The sequence below is a fragment of the Heterocephalus glaber genome, unplaced genomic scaffold (assembly GCF_053883595.1).
Source record: "Heterocephalus glaber isolate CG9 unplaced genomic scaffold, H.glaber_assembly_v1.0 deba00000546, whole genome shotgun sequence".
Taxonomy (NCBI): domain Eukaryota; kingdom Metazoa; phylum Chordata; class Mammalia; order Rodentia; family Bathyergidae; genus Heterocephalus; species Heterocephalus glaber.
Genome location: NW_028258147.1, coordinates 35107632 through 35132166, shown reverse-complemented (window position 1 = coordinate 35132166; position 24535 = coordinate 35107632). Strand labels below are relative to the sequence as shown.

Sequence of the window (24535 nt, the reverse complement as noted above, 5' to 3'; positions counted from 1 at the left end):
TACATACAGATGTAGCTTGAACCAAAGTTCTATAACACAATATGTATCTTTATCATATACATTTTCTCTATATCTCATCTTTTGAAAAATGACTTGTCCATATGATTCCTGACCATGGAGCCAAAAATATACATTAGTGAAAGGACTGCTTCTTTAACAAATGGTCTCGGGAAAACTGGATATCCATATGCAGATAATTGAAACTAGATTCCTATCTTTCACCCTGTACAAAAATCAACTCAAAATGGATCAAAGACTCAGGTATAAGACCTGAACCTTTGAACTTGCTAAAAGAAAACATAGGGGAAAGCCTTGAAGCCATAGCCCATGCAAAGACTTCCTGAATAGACTCCAGTGGCACAGGAAATGCTAGTGAGAATCAACAAATGAGACTGCATAGAAGTTAAAAGTTTCTGCATAGTAAAAGAAGCAACTAAGAGGGTGAAGAAATATCTTAGAATGGGAAAAAGTCTTTGTCAGCTACTCTTCTACCAGATGATTAATACCTAGGATATATAAAGAACTCAAAAAACTTAATACCAAAAAATCATATAACCCGATCAATAAATGGGCAAATGAATAGAACAGACACTTCTTAGAAGTACAGATGGCCATTCAATAGGCATATGAAAAAAAATGTTCAACATCTTTAGCCACTAGAGAGATGCAAATCAAAACTATATTGAGATTCCATCTCACCTCAGTCTGAATGGCTATCATCAAGAAAACAAAAGCAATAAATGCTCCGAGGGTACAGGGAAAGAGGAACACTTCCACAGGCTGGTAGGTATGTAAGTTAGTACAGTCCCTATGAAAAACAATATGGAGGTTCTTCAGAAAACTAAAAATAGAGCTTAACATTCAATCCCACCATACCACTCCTTGAAATTAAAGTCAACACCACCCTAAGAAATTAAAGCCTGCATACTGTAGAGATACCTGTATGCACATGTTTATTGCAGCAGCACCATTAACAGTAGTCAAGATATAGAACCAGCCTAGTTTCCTGTCAACAGATGAATGAGTAAAGAAAATGTGGTACATATATACAGTGGCACATTATTCAAATATGAAGAAGAAAATTTTGCCATTTGCAGGAAAATAAATGGAACTGGAGATCTTTGTAAGTGAAATAAGCCCGACTCAAAAGACAAGTATTGCATGTTCTTCCTTGTGTGTGTAATCTAAAAAAGATGACATGAAAGTAGAAGAGAGACTGTTATTAGATAAGAGGAAGAGAATAAGTGAGAGAGGGAGAGGAGTATATGAAGAGTAATGGGGAAATGGTTATGATCAAAATATATTAAGTGCATTGAAACCCAGTATTTTCTAACATTGATAGGCACTAATAAAATAACAAAGAAAAATTAATGTCATTATATTGCATGGATATGTTCACTAAAAACCAGCCCAAAGGTTTTTTATTATCTTGGTAAAGTAAAAATTAGAACATGCAAAAAAAGAAAGTAATGAGGGTACTTGAGTCTGTTCCTTTAATAAAACTTCTGTTATGAAGAGCAAGGCATGATAGCATACTCTATAACCCTATCACTCTGGAGGCTGAGGCAGAATGATTACAAGCTCATGCACAGCCTGGGCACCTTAGCAATTTAGTGACACCATGGCTCCAATGTCTAAAAAAATTTTGATCTGGGAATGTAGCTCAGTTGTAGAGCACCCCTAGATTCTATCCTCAGTACTGGGGATAAATTTTATATATATATATATATATAAAACATATATAATATATTGTATATCACAGCATGTCACAATATTATCATATATTGTAATGTATAACATGTATGTGATCTGCTGGTTGAGGACGCCTGAAACGGAGGTAAAATGTAGTGTCTTTGGATTCAGTGTGTGGCCTCAGCTTCCCAGTGTATCCTAGCTGGTAACCCAGTTATAGTGGCCTTACCCCTCCCAGCCAGATACACCATTCATTCAGTCAGTCAGTCTGCATTTACTGAGTCCATGCCTGGTAGCAGGCACATGGTAGGCACTAGGAATCCAAAGGTGAATGTGATAGTCTCCTCTTGAGATCTGCAGTCCAGAGGGAGATAAGAGTCATCTACTAGTCCCCAGGCAGTCATCAGCTCCTATAACCAGAAGTCTGCACAGAGAAGCACCATGGACCACAGTGTCCAGAAAGTCTCTCAGGAAGAGGTGGCCCGTGAGAGGGAGGTAGAGATAGATGTAACAGTTCAGCTAGCCATATCAGAGGCAGGGCACTTAGGAAGAGGAGATGACTGGGAGAAGAAATGAGGCATGACCAGGTGGATGATTTAGAGAAGTACATATTTCAAAGTACACATTTCAGTAATAACCAGAATAATGTACTGTCACCTCCACCCTTCTTCATTTGGCAAACAGGTACTCAGTGTTCACTCTCAGCACTACTCTCTGCCATGGAGCCTTAAGTATTAATGGCACAGATGCAGTTTTCTTTTTACTCTTTTCTTTGAAAAAGATTATTTTTTACTTGTACATAACTTTTACTGTTTCATTTTTAACTTGGAAGTATCTTGAATTTATTATTCATTAATGTAAATGAAAGTCTGGTACCAGGACAGCATACGCCCATGTTCCCTAGTGTGCATCATTGCTAATCATTCATTTAACTCAAACTGCTCTTTCCTTTATAGAAAGCAAAATTAATTTTTTAATTCTTTTCCTATGCCAACTTTCTATTCACTTTGTTTTTCTGTGCAAATGCTCCTGAAGAAGGAATGGAGTGTGGAATCTAAATGATTAAGTCTATCATTGAAAAAAAGTCTTCTAAATTTTCTCCTTCTTGATAATTTTTATGGAACAGCCATACTATTTAATAATCACTTTGATACAGAACACTAGACATGGATGAGGAGGAGGCCTAGGGAAATGTTTTGCCAACAGGGTGTTGTGAATCAAGGACGGGCAGGACAACAGCCATACCTTAATTAGAAGTGTGAGAGAGCGGGATTCAGGTTCTGGCTAAGCTTTTCACTGTTTATGACACTTTGAGAGGGTCCATTTTTTGTGTAAGCAATTGGCTGTGTTCCAGGCGTGATTTTAGTTAAAATTCCCACCTTTAATTTATTGAAGTTTAGTACTGCTGAACCTCATTGTGTTTCACACAAAATTCAGTGTGAGGACAAAAAAAGAGCACTCCCAGATCAGCTGTGCTGCTGCCTTGGACTTGATGGTCTCTTTCTCTGGAAAGAAAGGTTGGAATTACTGAAGAGAAAGGGGCCAGTGGCTTTTCTAGAGACACTGTTGTCACAGTTGCTCATGTCACGGCCTGTTTTCCAGTCTTAACAACTCCTCCAGCCCTCTAGCCTGTCTCCTTCCCCTCCCCACCCAGCCATCAGTTATTTGACCTTGTTGGTGTACATGTACCTATGAGTGTTATTACTGATTAGTGCTTGCAGAACTAACCAATTATGACTTCAAAGAAGAATTATATTATCTCGTGTGCTGACTCAGTGTCTCAGTGAGAAGCATAAATGCATTTATTTGACCCTGATTCATGGAGCAGAGTGGGTGAGTAAAGCTCACTATATAGGTGTGCCCTCGACTCTGCAGCCCTCCCCTCCCCCAGTAGAGCCTTGCACAGCCAGGGCTCCATATTGCCTTATGGCCTAGCAGTGCCTGTCAGTTTTCAGGAATACTGAGAACATGCCTCGTTCCTCCCCTTAGTGTCTGCCCTTCTTCCTCCTCTTTGCTCTTCTCCAGCTTCATCTCTGGCCCTGTCTAATCTCCAGGGCCACTCTCATTGTCCATCATAGTTTAAATATCGCATCTGCCACTGACTGCCTTGCTTGGGCAGGGAGCCATTGAGAAAGCAGCAGTACTGTATGTTCTTCCACAGGGCAGCTGCACCCTGACTAGAGTGTTTTCTCCAGTTGCTTTGAGTGCTCACCAGTCCTTATCCAGTGCCTGCTTCGTGCTCTCCACACAGATGATGGGGGTGCTGTTATCACTCCCTTCCAGTTTACAGAGGGGAAAACTAAGCTCAGTATGGCTCTGTCTTGCTTCCAGCCATATAACTAAAAAGCAGGGGAGCCAGGATTCAGACCCAAAGAGTTTGTCTTTAAGATCTGTGCTTTCTAACCTTTAAACACGACTGTTTTCAGTCAGTGATTTACTACTGAGTATAAGAGTTACATACTGTGGCAAGGAAAATCCAGACAGAGTATGCCCGTTACCTGGGAGCTGGAATTGCCCTTGAATTCCTTTCACTGGATCAAACATTTAGGTGATAGAAACACAGACAGAGAAAGAAGATGAAAATAAGAATAGAGAAAGGAGAAAGTGTAGGAAGAACAACATTTTTGGCAGGAGGAAACTATAAATCCCATAATTAAACATGTTAAGTAGAATTAAAGAATTGGAGCATTCAAAGCTATCTTGTCACTGTTGCCTCTTTGAAACTGATTGTGCTGCTTAGGCAGAGAATGTGGGGAAGAGATGTCAGACTTCTTGGAACTGGTAAACTGTGGGACATGAGAGACTGGAGGGAAGGGCCGAAGCTCCGGACAGAATCATGAGGGACCCAGACATTCTTCATTCAGTTCCACGAAGATGACATCTTGTCATTTGATTCCTCAGCCTGCTCATTAGGTTTGGGCTTGATAAAATACAGCAGATTTAACTTGTCTTGTCACATTCATCTGCATTTGTTAAAACGCAGACATTCATCTTGGGTGGCTCCTTGGCTGGGTTTGTTTTTACTCAAATAAAATCCCTGGCAAACTATAATGGAAAAAAAAAGTCCAGAGTTTCATAATATGCAGTGTACTGTTTCTACACTTGAGAATTTTGAGTGTTTGGAAATAATAAGTCTGTTTCCACAATTTTCTCCTCTCCATTAGGTTCTTGGAACACCAAATGAGGACACGTGGCCCGGGGTACATTCTTTACCACATTTTAAGCCAGGTACGTGTCATGCATTCTAAATGCCAAAGGCTTCCTGTATGGAAAGGGTGAATATACAAATGTTTACTCTCACAGACTGCCTTCTTAAGTTCCGATTACTTTCTCCAGTGTGTATTTTATGTATTAATGGAGTTGTCTTTTTGTTTTCACAATTCCTTTGTGCATAGAGCTAATGACATCTTTCATAAACCTAGTTGGACTTGACTGATCTTGCAGTAACCATGCATTTTATTGTGAATTAAACTAGCATCTATGTCTATAAAAACAGAAATAAAATTGACCCATCTGTGTCAGTTGTTTAAAAATATTAAGCTGTAAAAAGGAAACATATTTGACCATTGCTTTAAGTTTAAACCTAAGATGTTCTGAATGCCCTGTAATGTCTGAAAAGGGAAATTTTTAAAAATAAGTTATTTTTTCTCACCAGTAGGTGGCAGTCATGAAACTTTCAGTTTTAATTATAGTACGAGAAAATCTAAAACATAGACTGCTTACTTTTTTAGAAGGGATGAAAAATTTGGAATAGAAATTCAACAAAATCAGTAGAATGAATTATTTTTAAATGATTCTCTTGTTTTTTAATTTTTCCAGTTACAAAACATGGTTTATAAAATGTGGACCCATCATCAAATTACTGAAAGGGATTTTATTGGAGATCTAATAGTCCATTATGCTAGTAGGGAAAAGCGCTATGAATGATTTCTGTTAGGAGAGCCAAATATATTCTTTTTCTCCTCTTTCCCTCTTTTGGGGACTATGAGAAATAAATTATCAATTCCAAAGAATGACTGAGTTGAGAAACTATTTTTATTCTTTATATTTTTGTTCTGAAAGTGTATAGTGTGCTGAAAATTCTTTTATCTTCTTCAGCAGCTCCAAAGACTCTTTGTGCTTTTACTGAAAATGCTAAATGACGTCTATGTTCTGAAAGATGCTAGAAACTTAATTTGAGAGGATTTTTTTTTTCCAACCAAGCAAGAAGCATCCTCCATCTACTCTTTCCTAGTGGAGTCTAAGTGAAGAACACAGCTCTTTATAAATGTTCCAACTGTGGGTTCTTAAAGAAGGTGAGCCTCCCATGTTAGGAGCTAAAAATTTAAATCCTAGGGAAATAAACAGGAGATGGTAAAAAAATTAAATAAATTACACAGGAAAACTTGAAAAGATTTTAAATGAATAAAGTTAGATGCAGAAAGGAACAATTAAGACAGCCATTTAGCCTGCCAAGATCTGGACCAGAAAACACAGAAGAATTTTCTATTTTGGTGTGAATAGAACTTAGCTTCATCAACAATGTACACGAGCGTTTATTAAATATGTTCTGGAAAGTACTATGATGGAGTGTAAATCAAGCTAACAGATTGTGAACTTTGTGAGGACAGAGACTGTGCATAGCACATATTTTGTGTTCAAAAAATAGCTGTTGTTCTGACTTGTATGGAATGTTTAACACAAACATTATTCATGTGACTCCTCTGGTAGTCTCAGGTAGATAAGGGTATATATTCAGTACTATGTGTAAGGCCTGCCCTAGACACAGAATACCTGGGGCCAGTGGAGGCCAAAGAACCCCATATTGCGATGGGGTAGGAGTGCATGCTGGTGATCCTGGAAGGTGCTGTGACCCGCACTCGGGCTCGTGACCAGAGTGAATGTGAGAAGTGCTTCCAAACTGGCTTGCAGAGAGTGAAGGGGCCCGAGATGCTAGACTGAGGCAGCGGACGCATATCTCTGAGGACTTTCCTGCAGCACTTAGCTGGCCTATCGGGGAAGTCCTCGTCCCTGACTCCGAGTCCCTCTCCTCTGGGGGAAGAAAATGAACCCTCCCAGAGGAGGAAAATAGCAGTGCTATGCTCTGCGTCCCTCCCCGCCCTCCCTTCTTAGTCTACCGAAGTCCTAGAGGAAAATCAAGTGAGCCATGAGCAGTGCCTTGTTTAGTTTGTAAGCGAAGATAAAGTCAGTTTGCAAAGTTGAATATTGTAAAGGAGCAGAGCACAAGGCCTTCCCAGCCTCACTCCCAGCCCTGTCTCCCAGGAGCATTTCCCTCCACAGGCACCCAGAGTATGTATTTCTAATGTCTATTTCCTTTAAGGAAATGTAAGAAATGATGAAAATACATTTGTCATTTTCCCATATTAAATACAATTCTGCATCTTTTCTCACTGGTGTATCTTGTAGCCTTCTTGTGTCACTACATAGCAGAGCCCAGGTGACTTCCCTTGTGTCTCTTCAGGCTGCAGTAGTTTCTGTTGTATGTATTTAACCTAGTCCCTAATTGTGGACATTTGGGTTATTTCCAGCGTTTTGCAATTTAAAAATCAATGCAGTTGATATCCTTGTACATACACACATTGCATGTATGCAGGTATATCTGAAGGGTAAATTAGGAGAAATGGGGTTAAAGCTTCAACAAGTATAAACAATTAGAACTTTTAATACTTCCATCAAAGTGCTACCTAAATGGCTGGTGCCCTTCGTTTCTGTGACTTGGTCAGTGAAGTGATAAAAAGAATTGCACTTAGTGGCAAAGGGCATCAAACTTTCATTTTAGTTTGCCTGCTCTTTTTAATGAGTTTGAGCATCTTTTCACCTGTTTCAGAGATCACTTGCATTTCTTCTTCTGTGAACTATTTATAACTTTTGTCCAGCTAACAGTTGAGATTTGTGTCGTTTTCTTGTCAATTGCTAGGAGTGCTTTCTATCTTAGAGAAATTTTCCTTTTATCTATGAAAACCTTTTTGCTTCTCTGAGATTAAAAAGTGACCTTTTCTATTTTTTGTGGAAAAAATTTTAATAGCGAAACATTTATTGATGCATTTTAGACATACATAATACACTCATCATAGGGAATTTACATCTGTACGTGGTATATCCCTTTTCAATTTTTAAAGCAATGTTGAACATAATCTTCCTTCTCATGCCTTCTTCAGCTTTCCTAAATGAATACATTTTGCCTCATGAAGGAAAGCCTGTGATATTTTTAGAATAGGGCAAGAACAATTTTATAAAAATCAATTTCTGTTATAAATATGCATATGTATCCATGTAAAAGCAACCAGTTTGGATTTTCAAATAGTGTATTTTATGGCCATGTTCGAGGTTGTGTATAAAACTAAAAAGCTGAATCTCTTGGTTTAACAAATTCTCACAGTTAATTTATGTAATTTCCATAGAATAAAAGTCATTTATTGATTTCGTAATACAGTATTTATTAGTACCACTTGTATAGGGACTAGCGATGTTGCATTACATAAAACACAAAGTTCCCTATCAGGAGACAATGCAGTAAGGAACATGTACAATTAGGTCTTAGGTGGTGGTGAGCACTACAGAGCAAGAAGCATGTTCAGGAACTGCTGGGAAGAGGCTGGCCTACAATTTTAAATAGAGTAACCAAGAAAGACCTCCCTGAAAAAGTCACGTTTAACTGAAGGACTTGAGGGAGAGAAGTGCGAAGATACTTCAGAGAGGAACTCTTCAGGCAGACCAGGAAATACAAATGCCCTAAGGTGGAAAGGAGCAATCACAGGAAAATGAAGTCTCAAGCAACAGGGGTTGCACACGCTGTGGGGTCCTTGAGGCCTGTATGGCTCCTTCACCCTTCGGGCTTCATGAATTAGAAAGCCTGGAAGATGGTGTGCAGGGAGTGCCTGAGGAGGCTGTGTGTTAGTAAGATGATCCTGGCTCTTGTTCTGAAAACTGGGGGCCACAGCCAAGGCAAGGAGGCAGGACGGAGGCTGACAGGGGTTTCTGGTTCATGGTAAAGTACATCATAAACAAAGTGACCTTACCTTTCTTTTTTGGTACCAGGGATCAAACTCGGGTCCTTGTGCTTGTGAGGCAAGCGGCGGAACCACTGAGCTACATCCCCGGCCCCTGCCTTACCTTTCTACTCCTCCACTGCAGCTTGGAACTTAGGGTGTTTCCTCTTGAAAAGTATATTCCCCTTGGGAAAGGGAAGAGACTTTTTAAATTGTTAACATAATAAAAGAACAATTGTATTCTTTAGTATTTAGCCTGCCCGTGTTCTCTTCTGCACTTACATTGTGCTACCACTTATCCTGGGCTTATTGCCGTAGCAGTCGGGAAACTGTGACAAACCACACAGCATTATACATTGTATGTAGGGGGCTGAGTATGCTTACAATAAGGAGTCTCTCCTTGGAGCTATTGTTTTTTCCATCATGTATTTCTATTTAAATTTCTCTTCAAAGAAGTGGGCTCTTTAGAGGGTCTGTTTCTTTTTTGAACTTCGTTGTTTTGTTTCTTTTTCTATACCATCAGAGCTCTGTGATTTAGATCCTTTCAAACACAGTTTCTTTCTCTCCTTCCTTTCTCTGTTTCTCTCTTCTCCTCCTGCTCCTCCTCCTCCTCCTCCTCCTTTTCTCCCTCTCGCCTCCCCACCCTTCCCCTCTCCTTCCTCCTTCTCCTCCTCCTCCTTCTTCTTCCCCTCCTCTTCCCTCTCACCTTCCCCTCCCCGCTACTTCTCTCTCACTCTTGCTGTCTTCTTTTATTGCTTCCCTCAGGATGCTCGTTTGAGACAGCTCAGAGTTGAGAGGTTACGCTAGTGTTCTCAGAACCTCCAGGCCAAACCCCATTGTCTAAAAAAGTAGAATCCACTGTTATACTAAGATATGTTTCCTTTTGAGAATTTCACAGTCACTGCTTAACAGGGGGCCTTTGCACTGCGCGGCACACTTGACTTGACTTCTGGGATAATAAGAGGCTTCCCCAGGTGAACCCCCATGTTCTCCCTCCTGCTTTACCTCTGCTGCAGCCCATTAACAGAGGCAGAATGGTTCATAAGCCTATTATAAAATGATGCTCAACATTTGTTTTTGTCAAGAGACTTAGCATTCATTTTTTTCAAAAGAAAATTTGCATACATATTTGAGGAATTGTGGTAACCTTAGGGCAGGGCAGAACACACATAAACATTAGTAGAATGGTAGAATCCACAGACTAATTAAATCAGGGTGACTGATGGAGAATTCTGCATAGGCTTTGAAATTTCTGTCATCAGGGAATACCCAGATGCTGCTTGAGCAGAGAAGGTGAGGGGTGCTTGGCTGAGCCTTAACTGCCTAAGCAGAGTAGATGCTTGAGCTGGAAGAAGTCACAGGGAGCATCCAGTACGGTTGTCTTCTGTAACGTTAGGAACCTGAGGTCTGGAGATGTGCAGGAACTTTTCTGAAGCTGTCATGGTGGAGGTAGAGTCCCCAGGTCTCCCTGGGACTCAGTCCAGTCATTTTTCCTCTCAGGGTACATTTTAGAATGCTCTTCTGCTTGATACAGAACACAATTTCTCATTGACCTCCTTCTAAAGTAAAGTTTATTGACAACTGATCTATTTTTTTTTTAAGTCAGAAAAACAGAGGATCTGATCTCTGTATTTGGTAAAATATGTACACAACACTTCAAATAACATTTTGTATAAAATGGTTTTGTACCAAAATAGCATGAAGACTCCATGTATGATACTTTATTCATCCCCTAAATGCTTCCAACAGGGTAATTCAGTAGCAATTTAATGACAAATTTTTATTCACGAGTTCAAAAAAGAAGACACTTGGCTGGGGATTTAGCTTAGTGGTTTCACTACCTGCTGCACAAGCACAAGGACCCAAGTTCAATCCCTGGTACCAAAAAAAAAAAAAAAACAGTCCGGTGATTTAGCTCAGTGGTTCAGCTGCCTGCCTTGCAAGCACAAGGACCCGAGTTCGATCCCCAGTATCAAAAAAAAAAAAAAAAAAAGAAGACACTGTAGTTGTAGGCCAGGGAACAGAGCATTTCTAAAATGATTCTGTTACTATAAGGGAAAGTTATTTATCCAATTGGAGAAGCTACTTGATTGAGGAAGTTTTGTTGAAGATCAAATGTCTTACAGTGAAAGAAGATAACTACAAAAGAGTTTACCTTTGGAGACAAAGTGGGGAATGTATTTTAAACCACAGTATGTCCAAACTAAGTCCACAGACACAGTGCCCTCAAAGGCAATATTTATATATAAGCTTCATTGTAAGTGTTTGTAATGAAGTAAAAAACCTCCCTTTAAGTCCTGGCTGTTCACACTCTTGGCTTGTACTGAGTCTTAAAAAGATGATGGAAAAGCTGTGGAAGCAGCAGTTGTTGTTGGGGTGGGATATCCCACACAGAAAGGCCTGAAGGGAAGGTGTCACTATGCCATGATGCTGCCTGCATAGACCACCCTGCAGTGAGGGCCACCTGTGGTCTGCAGAGATACCTTCCTTACTCTTCTTGAAGGATCTCATCTGCTCCATTCAGCCCACAGTCTTCTATGGAAATTAAACGAGATATAACCTATTTGTATATTTTCTTCATTATTTGTTATTTATTTATATTCTACCTATTTTAAGAAGATTTGAACCAGCTAAGATAATTGATGTAAAAGTGCTTGTAAACTGTCAAGGATAGATAGCTACAAAATAATACTTTCATCATTGAAAATGTGTGTCTTCTGCCAGATATTTTCTCTCCCACTTGGTCTTTATGCTTTACCTCAGGAATTTTTTATGGATAGCAACTGTAATGATTAGAGGTTAAGTCTGAGTGCACAAGGGTATAACTATGTCAGAGTTATAAAAAAATGGACTAACTTTAAGAATTATTATGCAAATACCTGGTTCTTATCTTAGCATTTATTGCTAAAAGCCCTGAGGATCTGCTTGACACAAGGTTTAGGGTCATCAGACCATTTCTATCCATCACCTATGTCAACTTCACTATTCCTCCTCTCAAAAATAAATGCTATTTATCCAGTTTCCAGTTAATGGGGACTTGGGCTATTTCCAAGCTTTAGCTATTACAAACTGTGCTGCTATAAACGTGGGTGCACATACATCACTGTGCTATGATGCTTTTAATTCTTTGGGAAGATAGCCAGCAGGGGAATAGCTGGGTCAAATGGGACCTCTAGTCCTCGTTCTGTGAGGTGTCTCCATACTGATTTCCACAGTGGTAGCACCAGTCTGCACTCCCACCAACAATGGAGAAGGGTTCCTTTCTCCCCACACCCCACCAGCATTTGTTATTTGTTGATTTCTTGATAGCAGCCATTCTTTCTGGGGTGATGTGGTTTTTTTGTAAAATGTAGTACTACTCAGCCATAAAGAACAAGAAACTAGAGAAATTTATAGCTAAATGGATGCATATTGAGGCTATACTCTTAACAGAAATAAATAGGACACACATGTGTAAATACCGAATAGTTTCTCTGGTATATGAAACTGAAAGTGTAAATAAGGATTAAAATTATTAAAATGAATAATTGGTAATTTGGAATAGAAAGAAAAAGTCCAAAGGGGTAGGGGTAGTGGGAAGGGAAGGGGAAAGAAAAGGAGGGAAAGGAAAAATTATGAGAAAAGGAAAAAAAGGAAACAAAGTCTTTGTAAATAGGGAAGGATGGAGGGGGTGAAGGGAGGACAGTGAATAGGGAAAAAATAAGAACCAAGATACATCATGTACAGGTACAAATACCCAATGATAAATGTAAATGTATTGTATACCTAACATCTACCAATAAAAGAATTTAAGCAATAAATAAATAAATGCTATTCCAGTCACAAAGTGGAAAGACCAGTTAACTAGTAAATTTGTAAACTGTATTAATTACTTTCCCATTACACTTGGCTCCCAATTTAGTGGGTTCAGTCCATGGTTGGCTGAAACTGTATGGCAGAATGGCATGATGAAGGAAAGCTGCTCAAGCCATGGCCACCAGCAAGCCGAGAGAAAAGGGAGGAACCAAACTGAGAACAAACCCTTCTAAGTCACAGCCCCCAGTGACCTCCCCCACCAACTTGGTGCCACCTCTGAGCTTGAGAGTCTGGGGGGGAGGGGGCATTCTACTGCTAACCCATAACAGGAACTATGTGAATTTGTAGAGCAGGGGCAGTATAATAAATGTGAATATGACAGGAAGGGTGGACTGCCTTTACTTTCTGACTGTGATAACCACACTGGGAGGTCACTGGGGGCAGCATTACAGGAGCACAAATGCCAATACTGAGAGGCCTTTAGTCAGCAGTCACTGTGCTTTATGTCTACTGAGGAATCCTTTACTTACCGAGTCCTTACCAGGTGCCAGGCAGTATTGCAGTGCTGCACATAGTCGGTAACAAAGCAGATGGGCCATTTTCCCTGTGGGGCTCACACAGCAGAGAGAGAAGGGATAACAGACAAAGTCAATAATTAAAAGTGTGGCAGGAGAAGTGCGAGCACAGGGCAAACAGCAAGACAGTTGAGATGGACAGCCCCTAGCAAGGCTAAGAAGAGGAACTGAGATTTTATTTGAAGTGTGAGAGGAATCATTGGAGGGTTTTGAATACAGGAGGAAATAATGTTTTATGTTTTCAAAAGACCGACTGACTTTAAAAAGTCATGGGCCTATGTCCTAGCTGGAGAGAGGTTTCATCTCAAGTGTGGACTCCTTTCCACTGGCTGTTTCTGCTAGCAGTGCTGGGCTTTGAGGTGCAATAAGACAAGGCCTGGCTTCAGAGACATTTTCCCTCAGTCACCCCAGTTTTTCCTATATGTCTGCGGGCAAACAACAACTTGGTATGAAATGTTGGGGATATGGCCAATGATATAAAATAAAAGTAAATAAAAAGCAGCCAAAACTCATGTTAGTCATTCAAAAATGTAAAATAATCCAGTTCCTCTCCAATAGGTAGATAATATCTGTATGAATTATAGAAATCTGCTCCAGTGCAAAGCTACCTGTACTTGTTTTTCTGTATCTATTTTCTCTGGATCTGCTTGAAGAGTTTTTCATTTATTTTCACTAGTAGGTATTATTAATGATGGATACTGACAGACTGTCTAGAAAATACCAGGAAAAAAATGTAAATCTCCTTACTGATTTCTGTAGTGGTTGCACTAGTTTACCTTCCTGCCAACAATGACAGAGGGTTCCGTTTTCACCACACGCTTGCCAGCATTTGTTATTGTTTGATTTCTTAATGATTGCCATTCTTTCTGGAATAAGATGAAATCTTACTGTTGTTTTAATTTGCATTTCTCTGATGGTCAGAGATGTTGAGCATTTTTTCATGTATTTCTTGACTGCTTGTATATCTTCCTCTGCAAAGTATTTGTTCATTCATCTTACCCATTTCTTGACTAGGTCTTTAATTTTAGGTGCTTTGATTTTTTTGAAGTTCTTTATATATCCTAGATATTAGTTCTGTGTCTGCAGAGTAGCTGGCAAATTTTTTCCCATTCTGTAGTCTGTCTCTTCACTCTGCTGATTGACTCTTTTGCTATACAGAAGCTTTTTAATCTGATATACTCCTATTTGTTGATTCTTGCTATTATTTCTTATGAAATTGAAATTCTGTTTAGAAAATCTTTTCCTACACCTATGTCTTTGTTTTGCCTATTTTGTCTTCCAGCAGGTTTAATGTTTCTCTTGTAATGTTTAAATCTTTGATCCATTTTTATTTTATTTTAGTATATGCTAAAAGATAAGGGTCCAGTTTCAATCTTGTACACACAGATAACCAGTTTTCCCGGCACCTCTTGTTGAATAGGCCATCTTTCCTTCAACGTATGTTTTTGGCCCCTTTGTGGAAGATCAAATAGCTGAATGTGTCTGGGGAGGTTTCTGTATCAGTTCTGTTCCATTGATCCACATACCTGTTTTTGTTTCAGTACCATGCTGTTTTTATCACTGTTCCTTTGTAGTATAGCTTAAACTCTTGTTGCCCAGAACTGCTTTGCTGTTCTAGATCTCTTCTGGTTCCATATGAATTTTAGGACTTTTTTTTTTTAGATCTGTACAGTATGCTGTGGGTATTTTTATTGGGACTGGATTGAATCTGTATGACAGTTTTAGGAGTGTATCCATTTTTAAAACACTGTGCCTATCCAGGAGCAGGGGACAGTCTCCTTCAGAGTACTGTAGTTTTCTTTGTAGAAGTCTTTCACTTCCTTGGATAGGTTAATTCCTAGGTGTTTCATTTTTCTTGAAGTTAATGTGAATGGTATTATTTTCATAATTTCCTACTCATCCTCTGTGCTTTTGGCATACACAAATGCTACTGGTTTTTGTCTGTTGATCTTATATTCTGCTACATTGCTGAAGTTTGTTATTAATTCTAAGAGTGTTTTGATGGAGTTCTTTGGATCTTCTGTGTAAATTATCATGTCATCTGCAAATAATGATAATTTGTGTTCTTCCTTTCCTGTATGTATCCCCTTTCTTTCTTCTGTCTAATTGCTATGGCTAATATTTTAAGTACTACATAGAATAGAAGAGGTGATAATGAATATCCTTGTCTTGTTTCTGATTTTAAGGGGAATGCTTTTAGTCTTCCTCCATTTAGTATGATGTTGGCTATTGGCTTGTCATAAGTAGCTTTTATTATATTGTGGTATGGTCCTTCTATCCCCATTTTCTTCAGGGTTTATATCATGAAAGAGTATTGGCTTTTGTCAAAAGCCCTTACTCCATCTATTGATATGACCATATAGTTTTTGAACCTGCTTCTGTTTATGTGATGTATTACATTTATTGACTTACATATAGTGAATCATCCTTGCATCTGTGGGATGAAACCTACTTGATCATGATGTATGATCTTTTTGATAATGTGGAGCATTCTGCTTGCTAATATCTTGTTAAGGATTTTTACATTTATGTTTATTAAGGAGATTGGCCTATAGTTTTCTTTCTTAGTTAAGTCTTCTTCCAGTGTGGGGATCAGGGTGATACTGGCTTTCATAAATGAGATTGGGAGCATTCCATCCCTTTCCATCTCTTTGGAGAGCTTAAGGAGTGTTGATGATATAATATCCTTAAAGGTTTTGTAGAATTCAGCAGTGAATCCTTCAGGTCCTGGGCTTTTTTTGGTTGGTAGATTCTTTACAACTGTGTCAATTTTATTTCTTGTTATTGAGTTATTAAGCATATTTATATTTCTTGTGTTAGTTTTGGTAGTTTGGATGTGTCTAGGAATCTGTTCATTTCTTCAAAATTTGCTAATTTGTTGGAATATAATTTTTCAAAGTAGTTAGAATCTTCTGGATTTCCACGGTATCTGTTGTAATTTCACTTTTTTCATTTCTAATTGCATTGATGTGAGTCTTTTCTTACTTTTTCTTGGTGAGTCTGGCTAGAGGCTTATCTTTTATTTATTCTTTCAAAGAACCAGTTCTTCAATTTGGTGACTTTTTTACTTTTTTAATCTCAATTTCATTGATTTCTGCTCTCATCTTTATAATTTCCTTCCTTAATTTCAGTTTGGGGCTGGTTTATTGTTGTTTCTCAAGTATTTTAAGATTCCTCATAAGGTTGTCTGTTTGAGCTTACTCTGTTTTCCTAATATGAGCATTGGTTATGATGAGCTTTCCTCTTAGAACTGTTTTAATAGTGTTGCAGAGGTTTCAGCAAGTTGTACTATCATCATCATTAACTTCCAGAAATTTTTTTTCTTCTCTGATGTCTTCTGTGACCCATTGGTTGTTTAAGAGTATATTGTTAATTTTTCAGGAGAGTTTCTTGTTGTTGACTTCTATTTTTATTGCACAGTGGTCTGATAGTACACATGGGGTAATTTCTATTCTTTTATATTTACTTAATCAGGGTGTGTGGACTAGTGTGTGATCTGTTTTGCAAAAGTACCATATGCTGCTGAAAAGAATTAATATTCTAATGTAGAGGAGTGGAATACTGTGTATATATTCATTAAGTCCATATGTTCAGAGGTGTGGTTCAGCTCTGAAATTTCTTTAACAGTTTTTTTGTTTAGTTGATCAATCTCTGTGAGAGTGGGGTGTTAAAAACTCCTACTATGATTGTGTTAGTGTTTATTTGATTTTTTAATTTCAGCAGTTTTTGTTTTATGAAGATAGGTCCTCTGGTGTTTGGTGCATATATGTTTATTGATGTTATCTCTTGTTGGATTTTTCCCTTAATTGGTATGTAATTACCTTCTTTGTCTCTTTTAATCAATTTTAGCTTGAAGTTTACCATGTCTGATATTATAATTGCTACCCCTGCTTGGTTTTTGGGGTCCTGGTATATGAAATTTTGTTGCCCATCCTTAAATTTTTAGCCTATGAATGTCTTTTGGATTAATGAGTTTCTTGAATGCAACAGATTCTTGGATTTTTTTTTTTGACCCAGTATACCAGTCTGTGTCTTTAATTGGAGAGTTGAGGCCATTAATATTGAGATATATTGCTGAGATCTGTTAGTCATTTACTATCATTGCCTTCTTTATCTGTTGGTATATCCTTTGTTTTTCTTTTCCTGATGGTTTTTATTGCTGTTTATCCATTGAACTCTCAGTAGTTTCCTGTGCATTTTTAGCCATGTGGTTCATTGTTTCTGTCAAGAATATTCTTAAGTACTTTCTCTAAAGCTGGTTTAGCACTCATATGTCTTCTGAGCTGGTCTTTTTCATGGAAATACCTTATTTCCCATCTATTTTGAAGGGTAGCTTTACTGGGTAAATTAGTCTGGGTTAGAAATTATTTGCTCTTAGGTCTTGAAATACTTTGTTCCAAGCTCTTCTGCCCTTTGGGATTTGTGTTGAGAAGTCTGCTATGATTCTAATTGGTTTCCTTGTATATGTGCTTTACTGTTTTCTCTGATTGCTTTTTAAATTCTGGTTTTTTGTTTTTTTGTTTTGTGTTGTTTTGTTTTGCTGGATATCTGGTAATTCATTAAGGATGTGTCTCTGTGAACTTGGATTTTCATCATAATAGGTTGGTCATCACTTCTTTGTATTTTGAAATCTTTTCTTAAATTTGGGAAATTTTCTTCCATGATCTCTGTAAGCATGTTAATGAGTCCATCTGTGCCTTCTTCTAGTTTTTCTCTAGCTCTGATTAGCCTTTGATTAGTCTTCTTGTTGTCATGTAGTAGCTGCTGAATAGTCTTCTCTTGTTCCCTTATTTTCCTTTTGGCTTCTTTGAGCTCTTCATAATTCACTATTTTTTTCTTCAATATTAGACCCTCTGTCTTCACATTGGTCATTTCTGCAAAGTGTAAATTCTGTACAGCTTTTTATTTTATGTATTTCTGTATGACATCTTTTCCAGGATTCCATATCCTTGTTGAATGTGTCATTCAAATTTTGAACTGTTTTAGTTATCTCAACCAGTATTTTACGTATTTCTTTCAAATTCACTGTGGATGTACTTTGTGAAGTTGCTGTGAACTTTTGAATCATTTCCTCTGACATCTATTTTCTTCATCCCTTCTATTAACTTTCCATAGATTTCTTCTACTTGGTGTTTGTTTCTCCCTTTGTGACCCCTTGCACTGCCTTGGGAGAGTTGGAGGGGTTCCTTGCTTCCCCATTGTCCTTTGTGTATCTGTGTTTATTAGTGTGTGTGTATGTGTGTGTATGTATTTAATTATACATGGCTCCCTCCCCTCCTCTTTTTTTTGGAGGGGGGGAGGCTTACTGCAAGTTGGAGACTAGAGAAGTGAGGAGAGTTTGTGGCTTATTTGGAGATTTTTGGTAGGATATTGCCTCCTTGTGAATAATTTTCAGCTTTGTTTGGCTAATGCTTGTGTTAACTCCTGTTATTTGCCATAATTGCTTTCAATTCTGTCCCTATGTTTTGCCAAAAGAATTGCTTCTATTTATAAAAGCATGCACAGGTTCAGTCTTACAACATGTATGCGTGATAATCCTTGCAGTTACTTTTCCCCCATTGTCTTTTCTCTGTTCACACAATGACAGTGTATTATTTGTGGTTCTGCAATAAGGTAGGTGAGGTGGGGTGGGGAGGATGGGAGGTGCTTGGATAAGGAATGTTAGACACTAAGGGGGAGTAGTGGTAGAGGAGAAGAAGGGGTTGATGTAGGGTCTGATTTCATTGGAGTACTTCTAGTTTAGTTGAGCTTAGTGCTGAGAGTTTTCAGAGGATATTTGGTGGAGGCAAGGTTGAAAGGAGGGAGAAAGGAGGTTTACTTTTTGATTGAGGAAGGCTGTGTGGTTGTCAAAACTTGCTGATAGGGAGAACAGTAAGCTAGGTAAGATATGGAATAACCAAAGGCTTAGGATGGTGAGGATGGAAGAATAACACTGGAGAAAATAGGAGTGACTGTGAAGGAGCTAAGTGCAGGGGAATTTTAGAACTTGGGAGGAGGAGTTTACATGTTTGGAAAAATAATAAAGAAATATTTTAATAATATTGTCTTGGGGTTTTGAGGTGAAGAAACTAGATGGGAGCTGAGACAAGGGAGAGAACCTAGACATCTATTAAATCAGAGCCAATGAAAGAGTACACAAAAGTAACAACCTAATAAACCCAGGAAACCATAAAAGAATATGACATAACCCCACATAACTAGATAAATCAAGAAACATACAGAAACTTGAACCTATAAGATGTCTGATGGGAACACAGGTTAAATAATCCAATGAGACATTGCATGTGTGATTTCCAGGTAGCTTCTTTGCCAGAAAGTCAGAGTGTTCACACTCCGATAACTCCTCTGATCCCTCCACTGCAATACTGAAATTAACTCAGACTCAGAACTTCTTTCTATCAGGTGTAGACATTCTTGCAGTCTGATCCAGTCCAAGTTCTTGGGTTAGGATTCTTGCTGTCCCTCTCCCTAGGTGTGATGACAGATTTAGCAGACAGGTTCACTGGCACAGAATTGTCTGCTGTGTCAGGATTATTCCTATGCAGTCAAATTGACTATAGCAGCAACAGACTGGTCCCTTACAGTGGTATCTATCAGGATTAGTTGAGAAGTAACATACCACGAGACCTTGTTTTGTGTCTCCTTTTACCCTAGAGAAGAAATCCAGTTACAGTGTAAACGTCTTAACAACACAAGTCTTGACCCACAGTTAATATGCACTAAATGTAATGGCTGTGTCTCCCCTACTGGTGAAAAACAGCATTCAACAGTAATTTTAGATTCAGTTATCTAAATCCAAGGGGTTTAGGGGCTAGGTAATGCCACAGAGGGCAAGAGAAGAGAAAAGAGAAAAAGATTTTTTTTTTTTTTTACAACTTATGCTGTATGGTATGGGAAGGGAGAAATAGGAGGGAAGCTAAAGATCCCTTATATATCTAGATGAGGATACAGGAAAACTGGGTACAGAATTGGTAGTGAATTGTGGGAATGGGACTAGATTCTATGACTAATAGAAATATTAGAGGAAAATGGTAAAGGGAGAAAAGGGGGAGAGGGAAGAAAAGAAAAATTGAGAATGAATAAAATACAGGAGAACAAAGTCAGGTGAAGAGATATGGATAAAAGTAAGAGGGGTATAACAGGACAAGGGAGAATTAACTAACATCTGTAAACTATATGAGAGAAAAAAGCCAAGAGGGAGAGAAGCAGACATGTGCAGTCATGCTTATAAAGGAAAAGAGGGTCAAATAATGGAATAAAACTACAGAGGAAAACGTATAGAAGGAGAAAAACAGCAAAGAATTTTTAAGAAGAAATTTTAAAAAGTAAAATAAAAATGAAAAATAGCACAGTCAAGTAAAGAAAAGTAAAAGGAAGTTTTCTATCATTTGGACGCATGGCTCTTTTCCTCAGCCTAGGGTTAAGGAGCAGAGAGCTCAGGCCAGGCCGTGTCTCTGTTCACGCTGTTCTAAGGCGGCGGCATCCGGCCCAGAATGCTGTTGTGTGGAGAGATCTCCTCACGGTAGGGACAGGTGCCAGTGTGAGCTTCCTGTCCTGTGCACTTCAGCCTGAAGCTGACCTCTGACCGCAGGAGCCAGGTCAGGGTTCACCAGCCCCTGCCTCTCAGCATCTCCCGAGTCTTCTCTCTGCCGGCCGTCTCCCGTGACTGTCCTTCCCCATCCACTCCGGGAACTTGGCAGTGTGAAGCAGCCCAGGGGCTGATCTGGGTCCCAGGTTCAGACAGACAGCCCTTCCCTACGAAGGCGTCTCCACGAGCTTCTGCTCCACCACTGTTGCCTCTGGCACTTGTTCCGAGGTCCCTCACCAACTGCTGGCCATGAAAGGCCACTCAGGAAGCGGCGTCCCGCGTTTTCCTTGCTGGTTCCAACTGCAGGTGATTTTTTCAGTCCCAGTGCAGTTCTCTGTGAGCAAAAAGCTGTTAGTTTCTCTTTGCCTCCCAGCTGTTGGCTAGCCAGCTGCTGGCAGTGGTGCTGCACTCTCTCCTCTGTGGTGTGATCTATTTCTTCTGTATCACTTCTTCCTATTTTCTTCTCCTCTGTCAGTTCCCTCATGGTTCCAGGTCTTATGTGCTCACTTTAGTTCCTCTCCAAGCTATTGTTTTCCAGACTCTAGACACTTTGCCCAGGGGAGGTTAGTTGTTGGCACTCACTCTGCTGCCATTTTGGCCCTCACCTGTAATAATAAATTTTCAAGTCTTCTGATTGTAGACTTATTTTTAAAAATCCTAAAGAAACCTGTTTCACTATTCCTGTTCTTAGTAGTCTTGTCATTTTCAGTGTAGGCATTATCCATACCTCACTGCTCCAAAATTGATACAGAATGCTAATCACCAAGTAAAACTTTTTGTGTCTTTGCTTATACATCTCTCAAGAGTATTGAAATCCTTGTTTATTGTCTAGTTTGTGTCATTTGATAACAGCCATATTTAAGGAACAAATTAAACTTTAATTCTAGAGTAGAGATCATAATTAAATGACAATATGGATAAATTTTATACTACTGAAGGAATTATTTCCTTTAAAGTAGAGCCATTTGATAAGTTTTTATACACCAATGGCATTACCATAAGCTAGCCAGACACTTTTTTTTCTTGTCTTTAGTGCATGTAAAAAATCCTCTATAACTCCTGAACTTTTGGGTCCCTTTCTGAATATTATTCTAAAAATCAAGATCTAAAAAGAGATGAGGGAATTGGAAGTTTGGATCTAAAACTAGAACACTTGATCACTGTTTTCAAGTTGGTTCTTGACCTTGAGTGGAAAGCTGTATCTGCAGGAGAAAAGTGAGTCCTCATGAGGCAAAGACTTGCACAACCAGCCCATGTGAGCAGTGATTCCACACCACCAGGGGAAATTCGGGACTGTGTGGTTGAATAAAGGTGAGAATTCGGGAGTTTCTCACTTCCTGGAAACACTGAAAGCAGAGAGCACAGCAATGGTGTTCAGTAATCTGGGAAGTCATGTACTTTTTCAGCAATTGAAAATTGGTAGAAACTAATGTTAAGTACTTGTTGATTGATGATGCTCGTTTGTATTGTATAGCTCCTTATCATGTGCAAAGTGCTTTCTCAGGCACTATCTCATGAGATCCTCCTAAGTGGGCAGGTAGCCAGGACCTAGGGTTGAAACTGAAGATCAAGAGGGAAGCCCTGTTTGATGCCCCATGGTAACACTGGGCCGGAACCTGCATGGAGCAGGTAGCACTGCTGTGAGAGTGCTCAAAACAAAATCCCTAAATCAGCACCTTACAGCAGTATGTGTCAGTTGCTCCTGCCTGTGTAGCGAGCTGACCTTCAGGTATGTCCCATTGCTTTTTTTTGGTACCAGGGATCAAACTCTGGACCTTGTACTTTCGAGGCAGGTGACGGAACCACTGAGCTAAATCCCTGGCCCTCCCATTGCCTTTTTCAACCTTGTTGGTGTAGTAGCTATGGAAAAATGCTCTGCTTATGGAAAAAGGCAAACCCTAGGGCCGGGGATTTAGCTCAGTGGTGCTGTGCCTGCCTTGCAAGCACAAGGTCCTGAGTTCGATCCCTGGTACCAAAAAAAAAAGGCAGACTACACCACAGGCTTATTTCAAACCTCTGCTGTGTCAATACTATTAATACCTACTGTTCACACCAACTGTCGGTGGGGCACAGAAGTACACCCTACTCAAGAAGGTGGGAGGGAGGGATTATTTGCTGAATAGTAACCCAATTTCCCCTGCTAAGTCTTCAGACCTCTAGACTTGTTAGGTACTCCTAGCTAAGAGAAGTGAGACGAATTCATTTCATTTGCTTTTCTTTAAAAGTGTTAAACTATTATTATAGGTCTCCTTTAAGACAAGTACATGACTATGGAATGATATTATGCTACTATATAGATGAAGAAAAAACCTAGTTTTCTATTATTTAATATGCAAGTAAAATTTTACTTCCAAAATATTCAAGTCCAATCAGTGAATGTACTACTAATGATGTATGCAGTTTGTAAGAACGGATAAAGTTTCTTTCTTCCACACCTGCTTGTGATGTGGTATTGTCAGAGAGCCCTTCCTACCTAACAGACAGTGCTTGTAGTGGAGAAGACATATATGTGTACATAAGCAGATACTTGTGCCTCTAGAGCTAGCTTTATATATTCAAACAGTGCTCTCTGCTGTGAAAAAGAGAAACAATCAATACACTCTGGGAATGCAGTCTTGCTTTCCATGAGTACATTAGAATCACAGAATTACATATCAGGAGTTAAAAGAGCAACATGTATTTGCGATTTTTTATTCACTTAACTGTTGCTTCAAAAGAAATAACTTAGGACAAATTAATTATTTACCTTTACTTTCCCTGGAGAGTAATACTGCTTTATAGCTATATACCATTTGTCTTTCCAAGACATATAGAACTGTACAAGATGGTTAGTTTTTCAAACATCTTGTTGTTATCCAAGCAGGATAGTAATAATGGCTAACGGGTATTGATTATTAATTCTTGGGATGCATTTCCTTAATGTATATTCACAGTAACTCTGTGAAGTAGGAAGTGAGTAGCTGCTATTACCCCAGTCTGGGGAAACTGAGATACAAGAAGTTTAAGTAATAAGTCTGAGGTCACTAGAATTTGGGAGTCACGTGCCATGGATGCCTTGTGAAAAGATTTGTTCTCCCAGTCATAAAAGGGTAAGGCACTCTGGCAGCAGGTAGAAATGGCATTGCAAGCAGGAAGTGCTTATATGCTTGTTTTTTACTGCTGCTGAAGGAGCTTGGATCTGTTGTCCTACTTTGCTGGCATTGTGTACTTCTAGATAAAACTTGAAGTCTCTTCCACCTGAGACATAGGTGTGTTGGTACAGTGACTGAGAGTGTAGGCTCCAGATCCAGACAGTGTAGGTTCAAATCCCAGCTCTGCCACTTAAGAGCTGTGTAACATGAGCAAGTTGGAGAATGTCTCTGTACCTCTGTCTCAATTTCTCTGTGTACAAAATAGAGATCATCATGCTTCCCCACCCCTTAGCATTGTTAGGAGTATTAAAGCGAGTTCATATTTGCACACCACATCAGACATAGGAAATGTGTGCTAAATGTCAGATGAGCAGCTTGGGTGTCCCTGCTCTCAGGTAACAGTAGACAGGGAGCAGAATCCCCCTTTAGCCTCTGCCACTAGCCTGTGTCATGCACCCAGGCCTCTCTCTGCGGGCTTGTCAGTTGGAGTTAGACCACCTGATCACTCTGGTCCCATCCAATCTCCCAGATCCTCCAGAAGATGCAGATCCTCCCTCCTGCTGTTCTTTTCCCCTTTGGAGATATTTCCTATTTTCTTTCTTCTAGATCTCTTCTGGAAGCTATAAATTTGTTACTGTTTTTGCATAGTACGTTAAAGCCTAACTGCTTTAACTTTCTTCTTTAGAGAAACAAGTTTTATGGAAAGAGGACCATTCTGTGACTTTTAGCTTGAGAAAAGTGTGGATACTTTGAACACTTTGTCAG

The 24535-nt window shown here is 39.2% G+C and overlaps 1 protein-coding gene across 6 annotated transcripts in view; it reads left to right on the top strand.

Moving 5' to 3' along the window:
• Cdk14 (cyclin dependent kinase 14) overlaps nucleotides 1-24535 on the top strand; it is a 617491-nt gene that overhangs the window by 436683 nt on the left and 156273 nt on the right. For all 6 annotated transcript variants that reach the window (XM_021242623.2, XM_087204731.1, XM_087204728.1 and 3 more), the window contains one exon: nucleotides 4857-4920. In XM_021242623.2, coding sequence (XP_021098282.1) covers nucleotides 4857-4920 — 64 coding nt within the window. The remainder of the gene's footprint in view (nucleotides 1-4856; nucleotides 4921-24535) is intronic.